Source organism: Colias philodice, chromosome 8, assembly GCF_061535455.1.
Source record: "Colias philodice isolate Cphi_HAF_F1 chromosome 8, ilColPhil1 Martin Lab GWU primary, whole genome shotgun sequence".
NCBI lineage: Eukaryota > Metazoa > Arthropoda > Insecta > Lepidoptera > Pieridae > Colias > Colias philodice.
The window spans coordinates 6960039-6985917 of NC_143093.1; the positions used below are offsets into that span (position 1 = coordinate 6960039).

Genomic DNA, 25879 nt, shown 5'->3' on the forward strand with positions numbered 1-25879 from the left:
AATGTACTATTTAATGGTATATGAAAATGTTAAGCGTGTTTAATGAATGAGATCTCTTTGAGCTTGAAGGTTTCAAATATTATGCATAAAATTTGGTCAATAACTTTTTATAGCGATTTGATATCGATGTTTGAAAAAGTTTCTGTATTAGTCAAAACCGTTTAAACAGAATACTTACATATTTTAAAAAGACGAGCTTTTGCACAATTTTTGCCTGTATTCCAACTCTCTAAGTACCTATTGCTTTAAAAATAGCCTTTATTAAACGTATAATTATTGCATACAATTGCATCGAAATCGATGCTATTTTGCCATGAAAGAATAACAAACAAACACACAGACATTACAATGTTAGTATAGATTAATGTTTCGCTTCTAAGCGTTTAGTTTATGTGACGTAAGCACATACAATGACGTAGATGGTTTTCAATATCCAGGGTAGTATATTAGTAAAGTGATGTAAACTTTAGGGAACCCTCCGTCTCTGCCATGACGCATGAGGAATAAATTATATACCGCTTGTTGACTGTTTGTTGCTTGTCAAAGTTCAATAACCTCCATTGTGGAAGGGTAAGGAATACATTGTTACTATTTTATTGTGTTTAATTTTACGCGAGTTGTGAGTGTTGTATATTTAGACAGAGACAGTTTAACGAGTTGTAAGTTATTTGTAAAGTAGATTCAATTATATTTTTATCCTGAGTTCGAAACATTGAGATGAATTAATGAAATAAATTAATTAATGAAAAAAAAATCTCTTTAAGAATCTTTTATTTAATTGTTCGTGCCCATCAAATATTTTTCCTATTCAATAATGTTTACGTTTTATGTATCAGTGTGAAAATTATGATCACAAATTATGAAATAGATAATATTTCATAACAGAATAATTAGGTTTCAACAGATACAGATATCAAATACAAAATATAATGCTCTAATTGGAGTATCTATTTCCTTGACCAATTAGGTGGGTAGTTAGTTGATATTTATCAATCATTTATTTAAATATATCGTAAAAAATATTGTTTCTGATAGCTACCAAATTACATGTACAAAATTTAAATAAGTGAATGGTATTTAAATTTTGTACATGTAATTTCTACCTAAGATTTCTACATACTGTAATAATTGAACTATCAGGTTTCACATTTTAAATCGGAATTATATATTTAACAACAAAATATTAGGATGATCAAATAATTAAAATAAAGAATCAACCTAAACTTGCTTGAATTTTTTTTGTATTTTAGATACACACGTATTCTACGTTAAGCAATTTTCCATACCCATATTTATATTAAGAGATTAATGAAAAAGTTCAAACAATGTGAAACTCGACGTCGTATACAACTTCTTTAAACATGTCACGAACAGGCCTCCAAGACTTTCCTTATAAACTCAATCTTGCTCCGGATATAAGCAATACGCTCCAATCAAGAGACAATAAACAAGGATTCTAATTACTTATACAATACACATTGTTGAGCGAAATCGATCACTCAAATCTTCGAGCGCGAAAGCTCTTTATTTACAACTTTTCACTTAACGATTTCATTTTAACAAACTCATTTTATCAATTGTCAAAGTTTAAAAACTTAATCCACTTAAGGACCCTTTTGGGGTGGTCGCAGTGCGCATGACTTTACCCTAGCGGGAAAACGAAGGACATTCAGTGTTAGAGCTTCGCGCGCGTAGCACAGTCCGACCCGACGAGCATTCTATGATGGAATACGAGCGTGAGCAGTGACTTGTAAACAAACTGTAAACAATTTTATTCACAATACGAATTCTATTCCCCTATTTCCAAAGATGCTTAAAAATTATGTTTCCCTTTTAAATAATGGTTGATAAAAACTTCATAGTGAAAGTGTGACTGTTGAGCTTAAACTAAGTTGTGGGTGAACGGAACGATTATTATGTAAAAACGGCGATTTGATACAGCGAAAATGAAGATACTAACTCTGTTTATGTTGTGTGGTAAGTGCAGAGGAAGTTTTGTTAGTTTATTATACATTTGAAATAATAAAAGTCAAAATGTACATTAGAAATAAGTAGGCTGTAAATTTTTAAGGGCATACAGTTTACAGAAAGGCAAAGTTTTTTATTTTTCGAGAAATTCTACATTAATAAAAAGCTGTCAATTAATATTTCATCGTATATGAGATATAATAATTATAATTTTAAGATCATACGAGCATATACCTAACAATAATATTTGATAACCCCATTCCAACCAATCCAACTAAGGTGATCTTATCACTTGTTATCTACATAAAGTCATGACTTATCTGGTCACTTTAATTTGTATTTAATTTTAATATAATATAATTACAATATGGCGGATTCCTTCTAAATTATTATTATTAGCTTATCACGAGATCCTTAAGGACCTCATCTATCATATCCTTATATATGAGTAGGATAAGCTATAAATTTTCTTATGGAATATGTTTTAAAGACAATTCTAAATTCGTCTACACTCTACACTGTCAAAAAAACTAGGTATTTATTTTATTACTGTTGCTATTTTATTTTGACCGTACGACGTCTACATTGGCCTTTTTTTCTTACTCTTACTACTCTAACTCATAAGAATATAAATTAATGTTAAGGTACGTTTTGATTATAATCAAAACGTACCTTAACATTAATTTGCGTTAATTCATATTTAATAATATTTTAATAAGGCAATAAACATACTTAACTTTAGCAGTTGAAAAAAAAAATCATCACCAACGAAGCAAATTTTCAACAAAAAGCTCCTAAGTCCCAACTTCGTTCCCAATAAAAATTATACCATCATGTGAAAATAAAAAGCAATTTGAGAAATTAAATTTAAATTCGTTTTATTATTCGCGCCACATGCGAATGAAAGTTTAACACGCTATTTACCGGTCCGAAACGCCATCGGATATAAAATTGAAACGTATCGTCATGAATCTTTTACATGGTAGAATGTAGATTGATACAAATTCCAATGATATTTTTAATTATTTATTCATATTTTTACTTCTATGGATGTTCGTCATTTTTTACTTTTTTATTTAAATGTTACATTGGTTTTAGTATATTATCACAAACTATATTTAGTGTTTTTAGAATTTATAAGTAATTGATGACTTACTAACGAAATGAAAACTCAATCTACTCAAAATAAACTCAGATTAAAATTAAAATATATTATGATAAAAATATGTATGATTGATAACTTTTACAGTTATCAATCATACATATTTTTATCATAATATGTATGATTGATAACTGTAAAAGTAGTGTAATGTAATTGTTTACCTATATCTTTCGGTGAGAGTTAGGTTTGCATAGTTAATACCACCATAACCATTCCTTAATCGTTCAAGGCGTTTAGAGAGATTCCATCCTTTTATAGTGGCCTCACTTTGGGTCCCTGCGCCACTCCAGTAAGTAAGTAAGTAAGTATAGTGGATATTCTTCATGTAAGAACTCGTTGCTTCGAATCATCTTTCCTGATAAAAACAGTGACATAATGGAGTTTCTATTTTTCTTGTAGACATAACATGGATCTCTTCGAAGCTAGGGTGAATTTGTTCTTTCGAAGCATTTGTGCCCATATAATATCTTAAGACAACATAGCCACTTTCGGTAGGATTGTGGTCAAGCGTCTACCTATCTATACCTACATATCTATACTAATATTATAAAGCTGAAGATTTTGATTTGTTTTTTGTTTGTTTGAACGCGCTAATCTCAAGAACTACTGGTCCGATTTGAAAAATTCTTTCGGTATTGGATAGCCAATTTATCGAGGAATATCATGAGCCAACAGAAGCGGAGCCACGCTGGTGAAACCGCGGAGCGCAGCTAGTTGAGGATAAAAAAAATTAACCCGGGAAAACCGGCTAATCGGCTAGTCTTAATAAAAGCGGCTTGAAAACAATTCTCAGTGCAGTTTATTTAGATTTATTTTATAAACGTGAAATAGTACAATATAAAGGTAGAAGAGCAATGTCATAATTAAGTTATTAATTGCCACTTTTGTTTGTGCTGGAGTGTAATTAAACAATAGGTAGACAAAGCAAATAAATAACATAACTTGCATTTCTCTGTTAACTCCAAGGTTCAATTTATATTATATATAAACAAATTAAAATAAATGTTTTATTTCTAAGTTTATTTAATCTAGCAGATAATTAAATGAGTATTTTGCGTACGATCATGTCTTTTCAGTTTCCATATCTGTATAAATATCACGAATTTCGTCACTACATACAGACAATATATTATAGTATATTGCGATATATTCGCTCTCCTATACATATATATGTATTTGGTTAAATGCAATCAATCCGTGTAGGCTTTGCTAAGGCTGTACAAATATCGGTTCCGTACCCTCACAGGACAAGATAAATAACTTTCGAGACAGGCAACTGTTGTTATACACAATTATAATATATAGGCACTAAACCTACTGTATAATGTATATTATACGTTTTGTCGTAGCGATATTATAATTATTAATAGTCGTTTGTTGATTAATGAATAACATACAAAACAGTAGAATGAATGAAATTTTAAACAAAATTTTTAATCTGGATTATACATTGCATATAATATTTAGACTCGTTCTACCCGGACAAGCCGTAATGGCTAGCCCAGTTTCGGATTATAGTATATATAATTTTTCTTCATCTTTGTTTTAATAAAGAATAGAATATAATATGCATTGTTAACAAGAAAATAGGTAAGGAATATAGTAGTCTCGCGTTTACATTTTTAATACAACGAGGAATGCAATTAAGTGCGCCCTAGTTTTATGGTGATAAAATTTATTGCAGTCACAGCGCATACATATTTTTCATTTCTCAAATAAAATGAATCTCGAATAATTGAAACGAAACTTTAATAATTTTATAACGTTTATTAAAAAAGGAGTATAAAAGTCAAATGCTATATAAATACAGCGGCCCAGGAGATTTCATTAAAATTTTTGAACTCTTTGAAGCGGCTCACTATTATTACCGCGTTGAGACTACCTCAAATAGGCTTTTAGGTTTCAGACAAGCTCCATTAACAGTGCATTTATATTTGCGTACTAAAGTCGGTCGTCTAGTAACCTAAATCTCTAACCCGACTGTGTATCGGGACCCAGTGCCAAAGGTTAAGTTTACTCCGCTCATAAAATATTTCACCATGAAAATATTAGATTAAGTGAAGGGAAATTTACTGCAGTGCAGTAAATATTTATCATGTCCTGTATGGAAGAAGTTTTACAATGAAATGTGCTTTTCGTAACAAATATGCACATAAAATACACATTTATGTTCATGTTCTGTTTTAATGGAAGTGTTATATAGCTTGTTCTCACGATTTATACGTTTGTAATGAATAATGAATAAGAGCTTTCACAGATATGACCTTTTAGTTATGAGTAATGAATAGTCATAAAATATTATGTCATAATATGATCAACAATTTAATACAAAAATAATAATCGGCTTAATACATTTCGACGACGCGGTTGGCGCAGTGGTAAAGTAACTGCCTACTGAGCCGACGGTCCCGGGTTCGATCCCCGGTCAGGGCAAATATTTGTGTGATGAACTCAATTATTTGTTCTTGGGTCTGGGTGTTATTATCTATATATGTATTTATTAAATATTATATTTATCGTCGCCTAGTACCCACAACACAAGCCTTAATTGCGCTTACTGTGGGACTAGGTCGATTTGTGTAATAATGTCCTATAATATTTATTTATTTATTTATTTATTTATACATTTAATAGGTAGTAATAAAATAGGAATAATTACAATTATCGAGTTCTTGGTTTTATGTCAGGATACCGATAGAAATGTCGAATTGGCTTCTCAGTGTTTCCTCACCTTCCCTTTTGATCAAATGAAAATACTTTATCACAGGTTAACACATATAAATATTAGATCTGAAAATGATCTAAATTATTGATGTTATAAATTGCATACGATTGTTAGAAGTTGGACAACTTAAATAACCTAATACGTAACTTGGCCTTATAACTTGTCTAACTTTATAATAGAGAAAGTGATAACACCCTAACTTTAGCGTAAGCCACGGATATTTGACGTTGCAGGTTTTGACCTAAATTGATATTGCAATATAAACTTATATTTTAAAGCCACAAGAGAAAGTTTTATGAATTGCTGCAAAAACGTAATTGAATTTTAGCTAACACATTTTATAATGCTAAGTCAATCGCTTTTATGAAATTACAAAATACGTTTTGATTACTAGCCACTAGCTATCTATATAAATACGGCTCTACAGGGTGTCCCATTGTTGGTATACTAAGCTCAAAGGAGGTTATAGTTTTGTATACGCTGAGTACGTAAAAAATACTTATAAAATTCCAGACGCATTTTTTTTCAAATAGATGAATTCTTAAAACTCTATGTGAACACCTATAACAAGCAACCCGCCCAACTTTGCCACCAGCACGTGGGCTATCGTTTAATATTATATGTTTTCATAGACAAAATGCTCACATTAGAGAAGCGGTATATGCCGGGTGCGCGAAGCTACAGAAGAAAACATGGATTTTTCAGGAAGAATTTAGCAAAAAATATTTGACGTAATTTTGTTGTTTAAGTATTTTTTTACGTGATCAGTGTATGCAAAACTACAAGTCCCTTCGCGCTTAGTATACCAATAGTGGGACACCCTGTATATGTACTAAGCTCGTAACAAAAAACAATGTCACTCAGAAATAAATTAAAAATAACATCAAAACTAGTCAATACGAAAAGTGTATGTAATCAAATTATTTTTTTATTATTATTTGTATTGTAGTACAATCACGTATAATCAATTATATATTTAATGTCATACTCACATTTATCACAACAATAAAACAAATAACCCACCTATTTAGTTTTTAATTCTATTGATATTAATAAAAATAAAATATTTAAATATATGAATAGCTTATGCTTAAGCTTGTCTTTCGATAATCATACAAATAATATTGCTTGGTAATGGACCTTTTTACTGATATCCCTCTGAAAGTCTGCGTCTCAGTTGTAAGATGAGCAATTCTTTTCTAGAAGCGTGATACGATTGCAAAATGATCGGCTGTGAATATGTTGAGTATTCGTTTATCGAACTCTTACGTTAAAATAAAAGTCATGTTAAAATTTATGTATAATGTTTCATTTTTTTAAAATACCACTACATTTTGGTATTCATCACATTCACTCCAGAATTGCACAGTGCACACTTCAGTTAGAAAGTCAACCTATATAAACAAAAAATTGTCTCAATTCTCTTTGTGGAATAAAGTCCAATACGGTGTCTGATAAAAAAAGAAGGAAAAATAAAAACAATAGCTATAAGCTCGGAGCATGCATATTATAACAGTTTATCATTCTTAATATCCCATTGAATTTACTTCGTTAGTATTTCAATGTTCATACATAATTCGTCAATTGTAGGTGAAATTGTACAGTGCTTTTCTGTCTTCGCGACGCAAGTTGCCTGGCAGTCGGCCAGCGTTCGTATTTTTCATTTATTCTTTATGTATTCACAAACAATGTGCTTTGGGAAAAGTAACGGTTAAGAGAATCGGATTTACGTGCTCTAAACTCGGTTGAAACTATTTTTCTTTCATGTAACTTCCATTCTACCTTCACTATTTTATCCTAACAATGAAATCTAATTCGGTATATAATAAAGGTGATGGATGACTTTCGAATGGCTATATTTTATTAATTTTATGTATAAATATTCTCGTATTGTTAGATAGTTCTACTTTGATTTAATATAATTTGAAATCGTGTCCAAAAAACGAATGAATAAACTTGTTCATTTGGTAACAGACTATATTCATTACAAGCAAATTACGTTTTTAATTTGGGGAAAATCAAACAAGATTATTGTCATTCTAACTTTAATTTTGGCTGTAGAGATTTATTCACAATTCCATTTAAATGTAATTTACTGGTGTATAAGTATTTTCCTCCAAATTTTATTGTGAAGGAAAATGTTCTATCTTACCTGCGACAAGGGGAAGTTCGAAGTTATTATTTACTTTTCTCTTTTAAAAAGTAATCAAGTCTTACATTTGAAAATATTTTCCTGCTGAAATTATTCATGGAACTGAAATCACGAATATAATTGGCCTTATTATTTGTGTAACGAGTCTAAAATTAAACAAATGAACCGAACTAAATTAAATTTAGTTTGGAGCTGAATAAATAAGAGAAACTAATAAAAGCCACTATTTATTCGTTTTGGTAATGCTGACTCAACGTTGCACTGCAAAAACAAGGGGACGTTGATTGTATTAATTAGTATTTCCGTGACTGATAGATCGCTAATGATAAGGAAAAGTAATCGACTAGAGAGTGGCTATACAACTTGACATTTCAGTGTAGGAAAAATGAAGGAACACTTTTTTTTCGATTTACCTAACAATTGAGACAAATAATAAGATGAAAACAAACATTGTAATATTATAACCTAATAACATAATATTGAATTATGATACTTATCGAGTGTCTGATAAATCAAAACGCTTTTCTCATCATTATATAGGCTTATAAACTACAACGACGATAAACAGTTTATGATTTTGGCGATTAAGGCGTAAATGTATATAGGGCCTTTATTCTTTAAAGGGCTCTTCACACAGACACTTCGATAGCTCTTCTTGCCTGCTATCCCTCGAAGTGAAACATCCTTAACGAGACTTCGTCAGCAGTTTGCTGCTAAACCTTATTTGGGATGCTGATATATAGGTATTAAAACGTGCCTTAAACGGTTCTTATGAGGTACTCTTTGCACTAAATAAGCATATTTTATTTTTAACAATGACACGGCAATTTATTCCTCATTACATGTAACATAGGTGTTCGAATCTGTATGAATTATTAAATTGAATAATGTAAAGGTAAGAGGGAACTGCTTAATATTTGCTCATTGCTATTTTCAATGTATCGGTAAATTTGATATCTAATTTACTTATGAATGGAAAATAAATGTTTTTGTGTCGGTAAATTTTCCAAGTATAAAACCATAAAAGTAACTTACCAGCGTAAATTCGTCGAGCAAATTTTAAGCTAAATATATTTCAGTATGCTTTCGCGAGAGACAATAGGAGACGGCGAGACAATCGATTTTGTTACAACAAAGGCGTCAAACGTTTTAAAATCCAAATACCGAAACGGTTGTCTACATTGTTACAAAACAAATGCAGTTTTATTTGTTACTGTCATTGACAAACCCGTCGATTGGCTTCGATTATAGGTTAAATTGTTAATTCCATTGAACCGTAAGAAATAGGAAACCGCCACGAGTTGGCAAGCGGCCAGTCGACGATTGTGTTTTACTGTGGCGATTATTTTCTCGGGTGCTCTGTTCTCAGAACCGACTTGCTAGAGAATTTTCACATGTAGCCGGCTGTAATGACGAACCTTCATTTTTAAGATGTGCTCGTGAAAAACAAATGAGAGTCTGGAAATTCTAATTTTAGTACTGATGAACTAGGTTTTAAGCATTAGGTTGTATCATTGTATGTCAGGTAATTATAGTATTCAAAGACTATTTTAGGTTCTGTGAAAAATATAACAAAAAATATTTTAGACACAAATTTCAAAGTATGATACAAAACAGAAGTGCGTACATCTCTATAGGTATGTCTATATGTTTTGTCCCCAACTTGTTTGTTAAAAAGGGTTCTTCTCGCAATAGATATAAGAGGCTTACAGCTATCGGTGTTCTTACAGATTGTTTACATTTAAAAGAAAACGTTTGTTCCCTTTTAACAATGCAAACACCAATTTTACAAACAATTCGAAGTTGGTCCCTTTTCCTACTTTACATCAGAAGCTTACATATTTTCCGTCCTTAATCCCATGTTTTGAAATGGACAACATTATTTACAAAGTGTCATATTAATGTTCCCATTCAAAGTTGTTATCATTGTTACAATTAAATTTAAAATAAAGAAAATAATGGGGTTCTAAATCTTATCTAAAGGTTTGTTTTAAAAATTGCAAAAAGGTATTGTTTTTACTAAGTTATGACTATGGATACGCTTTTGGACGCTTATGGATGCGCTTTTTTTTTTGTTGAGTAAAGTGGTTCTACCTTTTATTAACCTAATTGTCTTTCGATATTTAAATAAATAAACTGAGCAACATTTATATTTTTAGGCAGAGACAATTAATCAAGTACAAGTATTTATTTAAATAAACTACGCGAGTAGGTACATACAAAGACACATACTTCATCGTTATATTTACTAAGAGCTTGTTTATGAGTATTTATTATATTATTTCCACATGATATAGAAGCATCCAGAACAACAAGCATTACGACAAATTCGTCCCCCCGTACATTATGACATATCCCACGGGAGGCGCAAATGTGAGTCCCATGTATAATTAATTTTAATCTATCCTTTAAGATAAGTCACATTACCACCTGACAGAATTACGACGTGGTTTTGGACTGAGTAATCCTCGCTATAAAGCTGTGACGACACTAACTCATACAATTTTCAACAAAACACGACAGTGGCATTAATTTTACAGTTTCATGTCCTAATTAACCCGTTCTACAATGTTAGGGGTCATAACCCTTTGTAGTATAGACTAAGGTAAACTTCAATCTGTGTGAGGTGTAGACCTTGTAATATACGAGTTTATTGTTTGAAGAATTGACTGACTGATAGGGATTGGCTTTATTGGATCTATTGGCCTTTGTGTACATTTGGAATACAAGATAGACATCTATACTAATATTATAAAGAGGAAAGGTTTGATTTTTTGTTTGTTTGTTTGTTTGTATGAATTGAATAGGCTCCGAAACTACTTGGCAGATTTGAAAAATTCTTTCACTGTTGGAAAGCTACATCATTTCTGAGTGACATAGGCTAGGTTTTATCCCGGAAATCCCACGGGAACGGGATGCGGGTTTTTTTTGAAAACGCGGGCGAAGCCGCAGGCGGAAAGCTAGTTTATCATAAATTAAACATCACGTAGCTAATTTATGGGTGAAGGTGGATGTAAAAAGAAAAGGAAAATCTAAATATTTTATGTACGTATAATAACTATATTATACGTACATAAAATATTTAGTTTACATAAAATATTAAATTGATATTCGATATAATACTTTTAGAAATGGATCCATTTATTTATGTCAATGAACTTTTAATACATATATTATGTAATGGAAACAAAAAGTTCAAATGTCATATGAACTTTTTGTTTCCATTACATAATATATGTAATTGCTAGAATTTCTGAAATAAAATTTATATTTATAGAAACCTATCGGATTACCGTGGATTCGTAACACTTTTATAAGATAAGAATAACGTACTATACTTGGAAATAAATGTTATGTTTTCCAGGAAGGTATTATTCAATGTAGGTTTAGTACTATTATCTCCTTAAATTATCAAATGTCAATGAATGCATTCGAATTATAATCGAATAAAAATTTTAAAAGAAATTGTTTCAATATATTGTCTTCACCATAAAACAATTACTTACTTATATCAAATCAAAATAGTTAAGAATAAGCTTGATATATAAAGTTTTAACTTATACCAGTATTGCCAGGTTTTTAAAATAAAACTTTTATAATGATTTCATGGCAATAAATCTTACAGCATAATGTATTTTATTACAATATGTATTTTATATCGTTGTCAAGGGAAATATGCGGGATTCAAATCGATACGATATCAGGTTAAGCGAGTGATAAAATACTTATTCTTTTTATGTTACAAAATATTGATTATCGTTCATAATATGAAAATAATTTCCACTGAAAGGATTCCAATATAATCACGGACTCATGATTAATTTCGTACGTATCGTGGAAAATGAGGATTTTGGGTAACATTCTTACAGAAAATCTGTTACTAACCAAAGATAATTAGATTCGGAAAATTGTATTTATTTGTAATTATTTCTAAGACATATTTGATTTATTACATATCTAAAATGTTTAGTAAAAAAGGCTTGTAAGAAAAAATCTTGTAAAGTTATTGTTTTGTATTTTTTTTTATAATATGATGTTATGAAACTTTAATTAATCATTTTTTAATTCAAACTCGAAACATTTATTTACACGTGAAATTCAATTACTTTATTTTATTTCATTCTTAGATATTTTATGATACACCTATCTTCAAATAGATAAATTACTCGAACTTTCTAAAGAAGTTTAATCAGCCTTGAGATGAAATGACACTTTCAGAGAGATAGCGTTAAGGCTTTTAAATGGTGTAAATATGCACCATCTTCTTGGCAATTAATTTAAACTTATAATTTTAATTAATTAAAACTTATACTTTTATTTAATTAAAACTTATACTTTTAATTACTTAAACTTAGACGAACTTTACTGTATAATTTTCAACCTTTAAAAAAAAAGAAAGGTTTAAAAAGAATACTCAAATTCTAGTTTTAATGAACACATATTCAAAATCAAGAATATTTTTATTTTGGAGTAAATCTAAAATAAGACCAGTCCATGAACAGAGCAGAGGAAGTACCTATAATTCTCTATTAAATCGCTAAATGTAATAAATTTAAAAACTTATCGTTAATCCACAAAGTTATTCATTGAAGTAATCCATAGGCTTTATAAAATATCCCATTTCAAATATTAACTAGTCTTAGTAGATCGACCGTTAAAGCATTCTTGCGGCACATTCCGAGCTAGGAATTCAATTAGATAACACCTCTCATGCTATGAATTATTCGACCCTTCATTTGATCTAGATGCCTAAAACAAAAGGTCTAAAATGATCATTCCAGACTTATTTTTTCGATTGGAATTATTCCAATTTGTTAACATATTATATGTTCGTTCGGTTCTTGTGGGCTATTCTCTTCTATAGAATAGTGTTTCCAATTGTTTATTAAATTCTTAAGGATATCTAAGGATAGACATGTATTAGTAGTTAAATGATTTTGGGCAAAATGGGAAGTCAGAAAAGCTTTTAAAATGCCACTTTGTGTCTGAATTTTTAAAAGCCGTGAATATCTTGTGGATGGCGTGACCTGAATTATGCAGTATGATCATTATTAATTCCCATACGTAATAGTAAACTATTAAAATGGTACAAGCATGAAGCCGATGTCAATGAGTGTCGATTGTATAATTTTTGTTATAATTCCGTACATAGGTACTTATGGTTACAAAACACGCTAGTTATAATAATACTAATAGAGTAATATAGTAACTACAATGTTGATCATGGCATATACCTACTCTCAAAGGAGTACCCGTGCCGTGTCCCAGCAATGGGAACATAATGGGCTGATGATGATGAACTAAATTGTATTTAAAATCAATTATAAAATACTTTGAGTACAACATAGTCAATAGTCATTGGGCTTTGTTTATTTCCACGGAATATAAACGAGATGACAGTTGTTCGCAGAAGTAATACAAAACAAATTTACTATGTAGATTGTAGATAGATCCAATAAAGTATTTAACATAAACAAACGAGTTACGAGAAAAATAGCACACTATATTATGCAAATGTTTTTGCACGAGGCTCTATGTAAACAAAATCGTAATTATGCGTCCGAAGCAATATGTTTCGGCATATCCTTGAGACAGGCTTAATAGGGCGAGTGAAACAGTGACGTGTAGCTCTGAAGCCAGTGCTGGGAAAATTGGCCCGAAGCCAGCCATAGCGACAATTACACTTTTTGCCTCAGATAACATTTTATAGACGGTCATATTATTATTAATGAGACGTCTTTAAATAATGAGGAGTCTATTTATAGCGGCGTTAAATTATTGTCACAAAGAATGGCACAAAGATACAATGCGAGACAATACGAGATTAATTTATTATACTGGCGTGCTTTCACAACTATTTCTCATTTGACGCAAGTAAACACTGCTAAAATTGTTTGTTAATTATTCTTTTATGTCGGAATGGGTGTTGAAATTTTATATGATATATTTTGTGTGAAATTGAGAGTTGAAAGCTTATTTCGACCGAGTTCTCTATTATTATCCATTATAATTTAAATGGATGATTATTATTATATGTATTATCAAAAAAAGTTTCATACTTACACAAAGAAATAAAGTTAAGTTAATTAACACAAAATTGAACACAAAATAATTAATTTATATTTAATAACTATCCTGCAGTCTCTAAAACTAGAGTTGTAAATTAATACGTAAACAATAACAGCTATAAATATTAATTATTCGCATTGTATTTACGCATTATGCTAATATCGGATATTGTTAATGGCTAATTAATTAGTTTCTATATTCATAGCAAAAATACACGAAAGCGTGTGAAACCATAAACGTAGTAAGTTATATAGTATGATATCGTAATTGGGTCACCACAAAAACGAATTAAGGTCGATTACACACTGCGCTATGTTAATCCCGATGGTATTACGATACACGTGACTGCAATGTCACAGTTTCGTTCTACAATATTAGCCACTTTACATTTCTACTAGTTAAGCAGTTTAAATTCGTTTTATTCAGAACTACAGCGCTCCGTAAGTTGTTTTTGTGAGATATTACTGTTTCGGGAGCGCGGTTTATTTTTTAACGTTTCAAATTTTCTTAAACAATTTAAAAAATGATGCTCAATTTAGATTTTTTTATAGGAAAAGTATAATAGCACTAACATTAACATTTTTTTGTATATTTCTGGTATACCTACTAGTAGATTAAGACTCAACTATTTAAGTTCGATAAACTTTACCACAGAAACAGCATAGTTAAATAACGTGAAAACACGTTAAGGAAACAAGTAGATTTAGCCAATTAATTGAAACTTCATTTTTGGACGTAGGTTTCGATTGTAAAAACAAATCTGCACGCCGTTTGTTGATTACTTCAATTTGTGTTGTACGAAATTTTCCAGTTTCGTCTTCGATCAACAGTTTAACAGAGTTGAATATTTCTACTAGGTTCATAGCAATAGGTCGGTGTAAAAGATGATTTTCTCTTGAATAAAAGTTCTCTGTCGAACTGAGCTGACTGACGGGTAAGAAGTGAAAATATAGCAAAGATAAAAAGTCTGTAAAGGCGGAAAGCTTTGTCACAGACAGAGTCTTTGCGCAACGACTAAACACTTCTGTAGGCGAGTAAAATGTATTTGTCTTATCATAAATGTGTATGGATGAATCCTCGTTATATTTATTTGATTTTTTATAAATAAAAATAATCCATGATTGTAGCATACTCAGAGGTATTATAGATTATTTTGTGACCAAAAAAATAAATTTTATTTTGTGTTTAATAGACACATTTTTTGTTGTTAATAACATATTGTAAGTAGTGATTTTGTAACAACAAAACTACTACTCTACTGATATAGATGTAAAAAAAGATAATATAAAATATTATTATGGATTATCTACCTACTCATTGCTTAAACCGTAGCTTCTTAATTGCCGCTATTGTAGCTGTAAGAGCTATTTTATCTCACTTAATCCTAGAATAAAAATAACCTAATGACCTCTGTTTCACTAGAATCGACTCGTGGCATTGTAGAAAATGTATAGCCACAGATTTAGGTCACGCTCACACCAGGCAGGTTGTCACTTTCATAGAAGATTAACAATATTATATTACTCTGAACAGGGAATAAAATAAATAGCAAATTACAACAAAACTACGTATAGTCACAGATTAGATACTAGTGTATAGTTTCGTTTAATCCCGCCTCATGATAGAATTTGTTCTATTCTAAATGTATAGTTTCGTTTTAGTTACGTAAGTATCTCTATCACGCTTTCATGATTAATATATCAATTGAAACACATTTGGTGAAGTATAGCAATAAAATATAGATCATGAAGTATTTGTAACATTATGATGAAGATAAATTAAGCGATTTTTTCGTTTACTTGCTCTAATGTCTGTCTGCAAATAATCTTGGGGTTAGAGAGTATACTTTTGCTAAAAGCGTAAACCCTCATCGGAGATCTGATTCCTAAAAGAGTATTCGTAGTCTTATAAATGTTATATTTCCTAATGGATAAATGTTTTTATATTTATAAGTCTTTGTTGTAAACGTGTCGTGTTTATTGTGTTAAGTTTTGTGGCTATTAATACTCTTAGAAATATTTTTTGTATTATTTTGATGTGCCACAATCGTAAAGTTCTTTTTAATCGCCCTAATAAAGTCTACATGCTCTGCTCATTGCTTAATATCGTAACTAGTAGTGAAAATATGATATCGTGGTTGATATTCCAACTACTTTACCTCCTAATCCAGGACAAAGAATTCATTCTTACCTAGTATATACATCGAAATACTTCGATAAACTTCCAAATTACCATTCCTTAGTTGTTCGATTTCAATGTTATTGCAAGACGATAAAATTCTGAATATCTGGTAATGCATGTAAATGATCTCCTTAGCAAAGGAGGAGGTGAATCTGATGAAACTTCGACTAAATTATAATTATGCAGTCTGTTCCTTTATCTGAGGTAAATCCCAATCATTATTGTTAATTCTATTTTTCCTTAATAGTTTTTAGGTTCTTTACTCGCTTACCGCCCGCGGCTTCGCCCGCTTTGTCTAAAACCTAATAAATTATATACTATAATCTTTTTGAATCTCTCTATCTAATAAGAAAAACCACATCAAAATCCGTTGCTTAGTTTTAAAGATTTAAGCATACAAAGGGACATCGGGACGGAGATAGCTTTAAAACATTCATCATCATCATGGTCATCAGAATATTTGGTTCCCACTATTATAGTGTGGTTTTCTGAGAGTGAACGTATTTAATCCCTTACAACCAAGGGCGGCGAAGTATAGGTGTCACATACGAGTATTTTTAAGCCTTTCGTTTCTATGGATTCTCGATTTTATCACGATGGTTTTCCTCGTATATTTTGATATTGGAAATGTTTGTACAATTTAATATTTAAATATAATTTTTTAGTTTGTCTATTCCCGAACTCCCGCTTTCTGTTTCCAATCTTAGACCCAAACTGAGCCCGTTCTGCTCATTTAAAACCTAATCTCCTTATTAAAAATAACAATGTAAAAGGCCTGACGTCATACGTCAAGAAAGAGCACTGACTGCGGAACATCAACGCATATCCACCAATCGGATTGCTGGATTATTGAACAACAGGAAAACAGGCAATGCTATTGGTACTCACTGATCCGCTTATTCTTCATAATCTCTTCCTCTGAGAGAATGTAGCATGTCATCACGTATCTGTTTACTTTCCTTGTCATGTTTTTACGACGTACAATAATTGCGAAATTGGTCAGTATGTGAACGTTAATGTCCTTTGGGAGATTAAACAAGCGCTAACCACGTGGAGCGGTAAACACGCAATTCTATTTGCTCGTTTCTAATAAATTATTTTCACCCTTGCTATAACCTAAATTACTTCTAGGAAAGCTAGTTAAGTAATAGCGTAATTTAAATTAAAGTAGTGTTTGAACGCACCCCACTTTAACTTTGTTTTATCCAATAAATTACTCTGTTTGTTACATCAAGTTTATTTATATAAGAGGATAAGATTAAGTAGAAGAAGAAGTAAGTAAGTAAGAAGTCAAAAGTAAAATTTTTCTATATAAATGGAAATGTAAAACTGTTGAGTGTCATTATAAAAGCCGACTAACTAATTTATTAGAACCTATTAAAGTCTATTGAGTGTCAATTAACAATCCAATTTATCAGCTATGACTAAAATCGAATTAATAAAATCATTTATCAGCTATTCAACACTCTGCAAAATACATTGCATTGTAGAGATTAAACTTCCACAGCCGAACGTATTTTGTTAACAACCTTCATTTATTTTATACATAAATTGAACTATAGCTTTAGATAAAATTGTTCCTAATGAGCACAGTACAAATTAGGAAGGTAAAAAGAAAAGTGAAAAAACGGAAGTGTCTATCCGTTCACTAACTTATTTATATAAGCTGCTTAGACGCTACCATAATTATTATTCAACCTTTATCCGGGGCAAATCGAGTAAATTTGTTTCGAAATTACTTTTATTAAAAGCATTTCTTTCCCTCCGTCGAACCGAAGTGCTAAAGTAGACTAAATGGACTGGAATTTCCGTTTGAAGAATAAATTATCTTGAAGTTAAAACGTAAATAAGTTTGAAAATATGGTTAAGCGTTATTTAAAAGATGTACCGACTGTTCACAGATGCACAATTCTGGCAAATGGTGTATGCTAATTGTATTTTGTTTTACTTGGAAGTTTTTCATTAAGTGTCCTTCTGAATTTTGAACACATAAATTATGAAATAATGTTTATGAATTTTGCTAATATTTTCAGATATTTTTGGAGTTATTTTCGGTTATTACCTTTATAAATGTAAATACATGGTTGGTGTTATGACTTTAGAGTAGGTATTCCTTTGTCTCATTTAATGAATGTGTACCTATTCTTTAACACATTAAATATGAGTACGGAAGTGTAATGATTATGAGTTTTATGTTAACAGACTTTTATATATAATAATGCATTTAATATGAATCCTAAATGCGTCATAATATTATCTCCTTTCAAACCAGTGTTCATTGTATAGTTGCTACTTTAGTAACAACAATGACAAGAAATTCTCTTGTTGTATTCATTCCTGCTAAAAACAGACTATTGTTATCTGCTATGAGGATATTATTTTAAATTAATTATTTTATAGGGCTTTTAATTAAATGACATAACAGTTATTCGTCCATCACAATATCAATTAAATTCTAGAATTAGTTTAGGATGATAAGGAGTCATTGCTATTCAATACAATTTAATGAAATTCAGATGAATATTTATACTTTGTTTAAAGTAAGGAAATAAAGCATAATTAGTACCTAGTACCTACCTATCTGTCAAGATATAAGTTTATTTGTTTTTGTTATATTAAGGGCTGATTTTTCAATCCTTGGTTAAATATTATTCGTCGAATAACGTATTAAACAACCATTACAAAAATATATTCTGATCGCCCGTATTTGAGAGTTTTCAAGTGACATTTTAATATTATCGTGTAATACTTTATTAGACGGGTAAGTTTTATCCAAGCATTGAAAAATCGGCCCTTAATAGAGGTAAGTAATTATTATAAACCTTACTAAAATATCTGAGTATCTTTTTCACAATATTTTCCTATTATCAGATAATGTGAGGTTTCCATAAAAGAAAGCGCAGAGCTGGGAATAAACGTTAATTTAATTATATTTAATGTTCCCTTAAGTGAGAAGTAAGGTGATAGTCGCCATTAAGTGAACCTTTTACCGAAATTTGGGATTTTGTTAAGAACACAAAACCTTTGTCTAACTTCCCTATTTTATTATGTACCTGCTTAATGCCTCCGAAAGTTTAACGTGGCTTTAAGTTTGGGTTAACGCTGATTTAATCGTAATTTAAATTGGCTTATTTACTTCGTCACATTATGTAAACACAATCAATATTGCCACAAATTTAAATGTTGTAAAAACGTTAAATTTTTTTTTCTACTGTATCAATATTAATTTTAGAAGGTCAATATTTGGGAAGGTTACGCTACGAAAATTTTAAAAAGATAATACATAATTATTTGTATCGGTAAATCATTTATTCTTCTTTTGATTAATGTTTTTACAATGTGTTTTTTTTATTTTCTTGAAAGTAAACTTTGATTTTTTATAAATGAAAAAATAATTTAAGAAGCGTTTTGAACACAATAATTTTGGTTTTGTGTATAAAAATACTTCCACTGCGTTTTTTTTCAATTACGTTCTATAAGCTGTAATGTAAATAATGTAAAATATTATGTTGGGCGACTTTAAGTCACCAATACATTTTTAATTACAATGCGACCAAACTAGCACCTTTAAAAGACTCTATTAATAATTTATTACAGGGCTTATTCAAACTAAACATATAAGTAGCATCCTTAGTTCAATTTTAAAGGGTACCAGTAAAGCACGATGTTTATCGATGACGCCCCCAATTTTGCGGCGACCCTCTTTGATTATTGTATAGAAGACTCTTCGTGACTCATTTTACAAACTGTATGTGTTTGTAGTTTGTTTATAATTTTATGTTTATGTGGAAGATTGTATACGGTATTGTATTGTTAAAGGTTATGACGGATCAAAAAGAACATAGGTTTTAATTTATGTATTTTTACAATAGATCAAGAGCCCACGACGGCCACACATTCCTTTCTTTAATAAAGTTGAAAGTTTCTCTGTATAATATGTCTCCGATACAGTCTACAGATAAGAACGACTAGCGATTATCAAGTCTGGGTTGTGGTTACTTTGGCAGAAAACAGGTAGTAAGGGTGTATAAAATTGTACCTAACTTTCATTATAGTTTAAAAGCTAAATTTTATATATGTTTAACTTTCAACTTTATTAAAGAAAGGAATGTCTGGCCGTCGTGGGCTCTTGATCTACAATTTTCGAAATATTTTTAAAAACTGACAGTTGTTTTGAAATCAATTTTAATTACAAATTTTACTTTTTGTAGTTTTAAATAACTATTTAATATGTCCCTAAGTCTTTATTTTTTTTATAGAAAATAAAAGGTGGGAACTATTTTGTTGTGGCACTTCCTTTTTAATTTAAAAAAACAATGAAACACCCAGAATGCCAAAAGCTCGCGGGAAATTTGAGAGACTTTTTATATAAAAATAAGGAATTGGAATACCAATAACATTTTTACAAGCAAAACATTTTGAAGCAAATATCTGTAAGTAGTGTATTTCTTTAAAATTTACACTATGAATTGAACAATTAGATTTAAGGGCTTGGTCTAGTAGTGCAAACAAATGCATCCTGTCATCCTATATGTAAATAATACAAATGTACTAAGGGAAAGTTGCTCCACTTAATTTTTAAAAATTAAATCATTCGTATGCATAATTTAATATTCGTTTTAAGTACCAAAAATGACAATTTGAAACAATTTTCGTGAAAATTACACCGGGTGATTTTTTTTTTATCAGTACACAAAATTTGCGAATACTTTCTATTGATATCTTCAACTTCATGTTTATATAACTGATCAACTTTTACAAAGAAATTTGGACGAAATATAAAAAAAAATAAGCTTTCCATACAAAATGCATAACTCTTTACATTTTTTTCGACCTAAGTTTCTTAGTGAAAGTTGTTCAGTTTAACTAATAAAACGGATAAACAAATTTTGTATATAATAAAAAAAATGTAATGTTTGTGTTAAAAAATAAAATAGAAAAAAACGCAAATGAAAACAAAAGATATTTATTTCTGACTAGCTTCCGCCCGCGACTCCGTCCGCGCGGATGTCGGTCTTCGCGTCTTCTACAGATTTATTATATTATGTATAATATATAGATTTATATTGATAAACCTAATAAATCTTTTGCTAGCATTCTGATGCTTTATCGGTTGCACTGGATTTATATCTTTTTCAATCGCTTGAATGATATAGGATGGGTCCTTGATGGGCATCGAATGCTGAAGTCTCGAATCAATCAATTCTGACAGTAGGCAATTTATGTAAAATCTTGATAATGGTCCATCATTTTATTTTGCCTAAACGTTACATAATTTTTTATATATTCTATTTTTGACGAATGATTCACTCCAGTCCAAACAGCAAATAAGCAGACTTCTGCTTCTGCAACGTTTAGTTGTCCCTGAATTTGGAAAAAATAGTCATGATTCTTATCTATGACAAAAGTGTTATTTTTTGCATTGTATTTCAAATATTAATTTTTTTATTTTTAACCGCATCTTCCGCATTCATGTCTTTTGCGGGAATTAGACATTTAACTGCTACTAGTCCCATTTTCCCTTTTTGATATGGGAGTGTATAAAGTAAATTTTTTAGATATTTCTTGTTATACTTTTAAAAAGTTATTATTGTCATTTTGCTCATTAGGTAAAGTAATTTCGATATCAGTTTTAAGTTTTTTGATACCTGCAATAATAACGTCATAATCGCCTGCACATACTTAACGATTACACCCTGTATACAATCCACCTTCCACATTCATAATGTTTTCCTGTCCTCCTCTCCTTTACGCTGTTCACCGATACATTTTAAATGAGTAAATCTGCTACCACTGAAGGATGTTTCATTGTGATCAGCAAATTTTCACCACTGTTGTCGATTATTTGTTTTTCATTTTTAATCAGCAATTCATCATCAGTTTTGTTTTTGGTGATGTACCCTAACAATACGTCGAAAAGGGAAAGCATCAATGAATTATCGTTTTCGTCCTCTTTTTTTATTCTTCGCGTCTCTGTTACTTGTGTTTATTTAGTTCTCAACACCCACTGAATTATTTTCTATGTTATTGTGATCTTCCATTACATCTGAGTTTTGATGATGTGATGATAATCCATTCGTTTTAATATTGGTACTAAGAGTTGGTGGACTAAACTAGAAATAGCGGACTAAATTTGTCAGCGCGTCTGTAAGATCAGAATATAAAACCAACATCCTGTATTTAAGTTACAAAATAAATAATCAAACAACATGCCGCTACGTTGAAAATGACTAGAAGAAAAAATTAAAACACCTCGGCATATAATTTTGGAGTAAACAAATCATTTTCCCCGTATGGGGATTTCCCCGGATGAACTTGGGAAGTTCAAGTTCTCAATACAAGTTTATATTATATTTCGTATTTCTCAAACGAAAAATAAACATTTTTGGAACTTCAAAAAAAATTATATTATAAGAAAATTTATGAGCTTACTTTAGTTTTAAAGAAATATACATCCCTTTACTGACACCCCGTAAAATAAAGAAATTGTTGCCAATCACCTTTGCATTTGGTTTCATTAACTTTATGTTCGAAGATAATTTTTTTTCTAGTAGTTACACGCGTATTTTTTTCGTTTATTTTCCATATCGAAATCAAATGTTTAAAAATACGAATATTTGCACAAAACTAAGATAAAAATAATCAATTAACAAAAATATTAAATTTAATGAAGTAGAGCAACTTTCACTTCGGTATGAAGGAAAATCGAGCGTAGAGCACACGTCAGAACGCTCCGGCCCAAGGAGCGCGACTAAAGAAATTCGCTAGGATTTTTCCTAATTATTTTAAATATTTTTTTAATATTTAAAGAATTATCAAAATTCTAAAAAAAAATTTTTTAAAGGATTAATACTCATTGGTCTTCAACCAACTCGAATAAATTAATGGAAAAAATAACTTTTAGCAGTATTTATCAATAGATTTTGTAAGGCAAAAAATGGGAAATTTAATGAATTTATAACGTTCTAATTAGGAAAATCATAAGTTTTTCGGCAATTGTATTCAGCAGTTTTTAATAACGACTATATAAGGATAATAATGCGCTGATCAGATTGTATAAATTGTAATCGGTTGCAACGTAGTGAGTGCACAAACTTAGCTCGAAATGTCTTTGGGGGAAAGAGACTTATCTTGAAGGCCTGATTAAGGTAACATAAAGTAACTTTATAAATGTGAAAAAATTCACGCGCATTGCGTATATAACACTAATTGATACACAAGAAAAAAAAATTCAGTTTATCATTTCATTAGCCGGGAAAAAATTGTCAAATAACTTGTTGAAAACGCAATTTTGCTAGACTGCAGCCTTAAGCGTCAAGGAATATCTTAACCTCATATTAATGTTTCTCTTTGCTAAAAATAATGTAAGAAATATTATTCCATACCGTTATTACTGTTCAGTTCGAATTAGTTGTGTTTCATCCAAGCATAATATATTATGTTTATTGTCCTCAAGCCATTGTATAAGCACTTATTTTCTAGCTAAACAATAATTATTTTTGAGTCTCGTACTGTTATTTATTTCACTGCAATAATATATCTTCAATATCTTCTTCTTAAGTTTTTTTGTTAAGATTTCAAAACATTTTATCCAATTTACATTTGAATAGAATTGACCTACTTATTGGCCTAATAAATTGAATAATAAATGTAAGAATAAAATCAATTATTGATCTTAATAATTTTATTTGTTTCTAAATTTAAGAGTGAACAGTTATAGGTTTGTTTGAGTGAACGAAAATAAAATAAATTTACAAATAGAAAATCACAGAAAATAATTCATTAAAAACCAAATAGGAACAAATTTTATTACAAGCATCCAATTTCCAATAGCATTTTTTCACGTGTAATCCATTAAAAATATTCAAATACACCTTACACCTACATTAAAATATTAACAATATCATATAAAATATTTGACGAATTTTGTTTTTAATTGCCAATCCGCGATTTTTCATAAAACCTGACGCTAGTTCACAAAGGTTAATTAACTCTCGACCCTTTTTGGTGGATCAACCTGGATATTATAATCTCAATGTTATTGTTTAATTCGCTTATTTCGACAACTGAATTGAAATGAATACGCCTTTCATTCCATAGAGCTTTACATTTTATTTGCAAAACTAGAAAAACAAATAACAAATATAACAATAAACAAATATAGCCTTTACGCTATGTGTAATCTATTCCAAAATCTCAAGTAATAACCCTAAAAAACAACTAATTATACAGATATTATTAAATTACAAGTTCAAAAGTATCTCACATTCGAAAGAATACTACCAAATAGGTACAATGAATACTTATGATAATTATAGTTTTCACTTTAAATTGTAAATTTTGGTAAACACTAGTTCAATTGTTAATACCTACTAAATGATATAAAGAATCCTCGTTCTGAATTATAAAACAAATATATATAATTATATACTCATACCGTCTTTTATACATGAATTTTCTTCAATGACAACATGCACGTCTCAATATCATAATATGATATTTATTAATTTACTTATTAGTTTAGCACAAAGTTGAAAATATTTTAATATCGTATAATAAATGATAGTCGCCTTATATTAAAATTGCTAACTAATAGGAATTTTATTTTCAATATCAATTTCTTCGCCATACATTATTGTTGAATAGCTGTACGCCTATAGTTTTCATAAAATACCTCAGATCAAAGAAGATGAAAGTCATTGACTTTAGACTATTTGAAAGGAATATTTTACTAGAGTTTAGGTCAAAGTACTGAAATGTCCATTCATATAAATTAATATTTTCTTTACATTTTAAAGCTTTACGTGTGTTTTGATGCGTCTTATAAGAATGTTTCCAAAATGAGTATATATGAGTAAGTCATTCTTTGTGATTTTAAATTTACATTATGTACGAAAAAAAAAGGATTTAATTATTGATGATTCTACTGAAAGTTCAGGTCTATGAAATTTATAGATAGAGATATATTTTAATGTAGCATACTTTATGGAAAAGTATCCATCCCGCACATTGCTAAAATGTGAGATAATAATTGCCCAAACTTTTTCGATCGTAATTCGCACGAAATTTCAGTAATTAACTAGTTCCTGTATAAAGCGGAAAAATCTCACAACAACCTTTTAAAGTGATTATTATTTTTAATTTATTCCATAAACATGTTTTAAAAGTTCAGAGCTTCCGGTTTCATCTATTCATTTTAAAATTTTATATAGCGTTCGAATTGCGTTTAAAAATACATCTACGCCAACATTTTTAAATTCATTCAACATGTGCGGTCATTGCTTCTCTATGCTTTAGTTTCGGGGCAAATTATGTGTTGTATAAGGCCGGCTACTCACGTACAGGGGCAATATTGAAACAATCTTGGTTGGTCGGTGGTTGGAGCAATTTTTAGAGAACCACTTTCACCAAATTGCCCCTGCTTGCCTATACTCATCACAATTCATGAGCCAATTAAGGGTCTAATTCGCATAATGCAGGTACGTGAGTAGCCGGTTTAAGAGAATAAATGTACTAATATTTACGTATGGTTTCGTAACAAATATCGCAGGTCACTATCCCACATTAGGTTGAGATATAGCGAGTCATTTTCTTACATTACCGTCTCCCATTTCTCGCGACG

At 30.1% G+C, this 25879-nt stretch overlaps 1 protein-coding gene across 1 annotated transcript in view; it reads left to right on the plus strand.

Annotated features, from left to right (window-relative positions):
* Window positions 1–1699: 1699 nt before the first annotated feature.
* LOC149486614 (uncharacterized) overlaps window positions 1700–25879 on the plus strand; it is a 46820-nt gene continuing 22640 nt past the window's right edge. Inside the window, exon 1 of the mRNA XM_089698316.1 lies at window positions 1700–1977. Within this exon, the coding sequence (XP_089554442.1) occupies window positions 1947–1977 (31 nt within the window). The 5' untranslated portion in view covers window positions 1700–1946. The remainder of the gene's footprint in view (window positions 1978–25879) is intronic.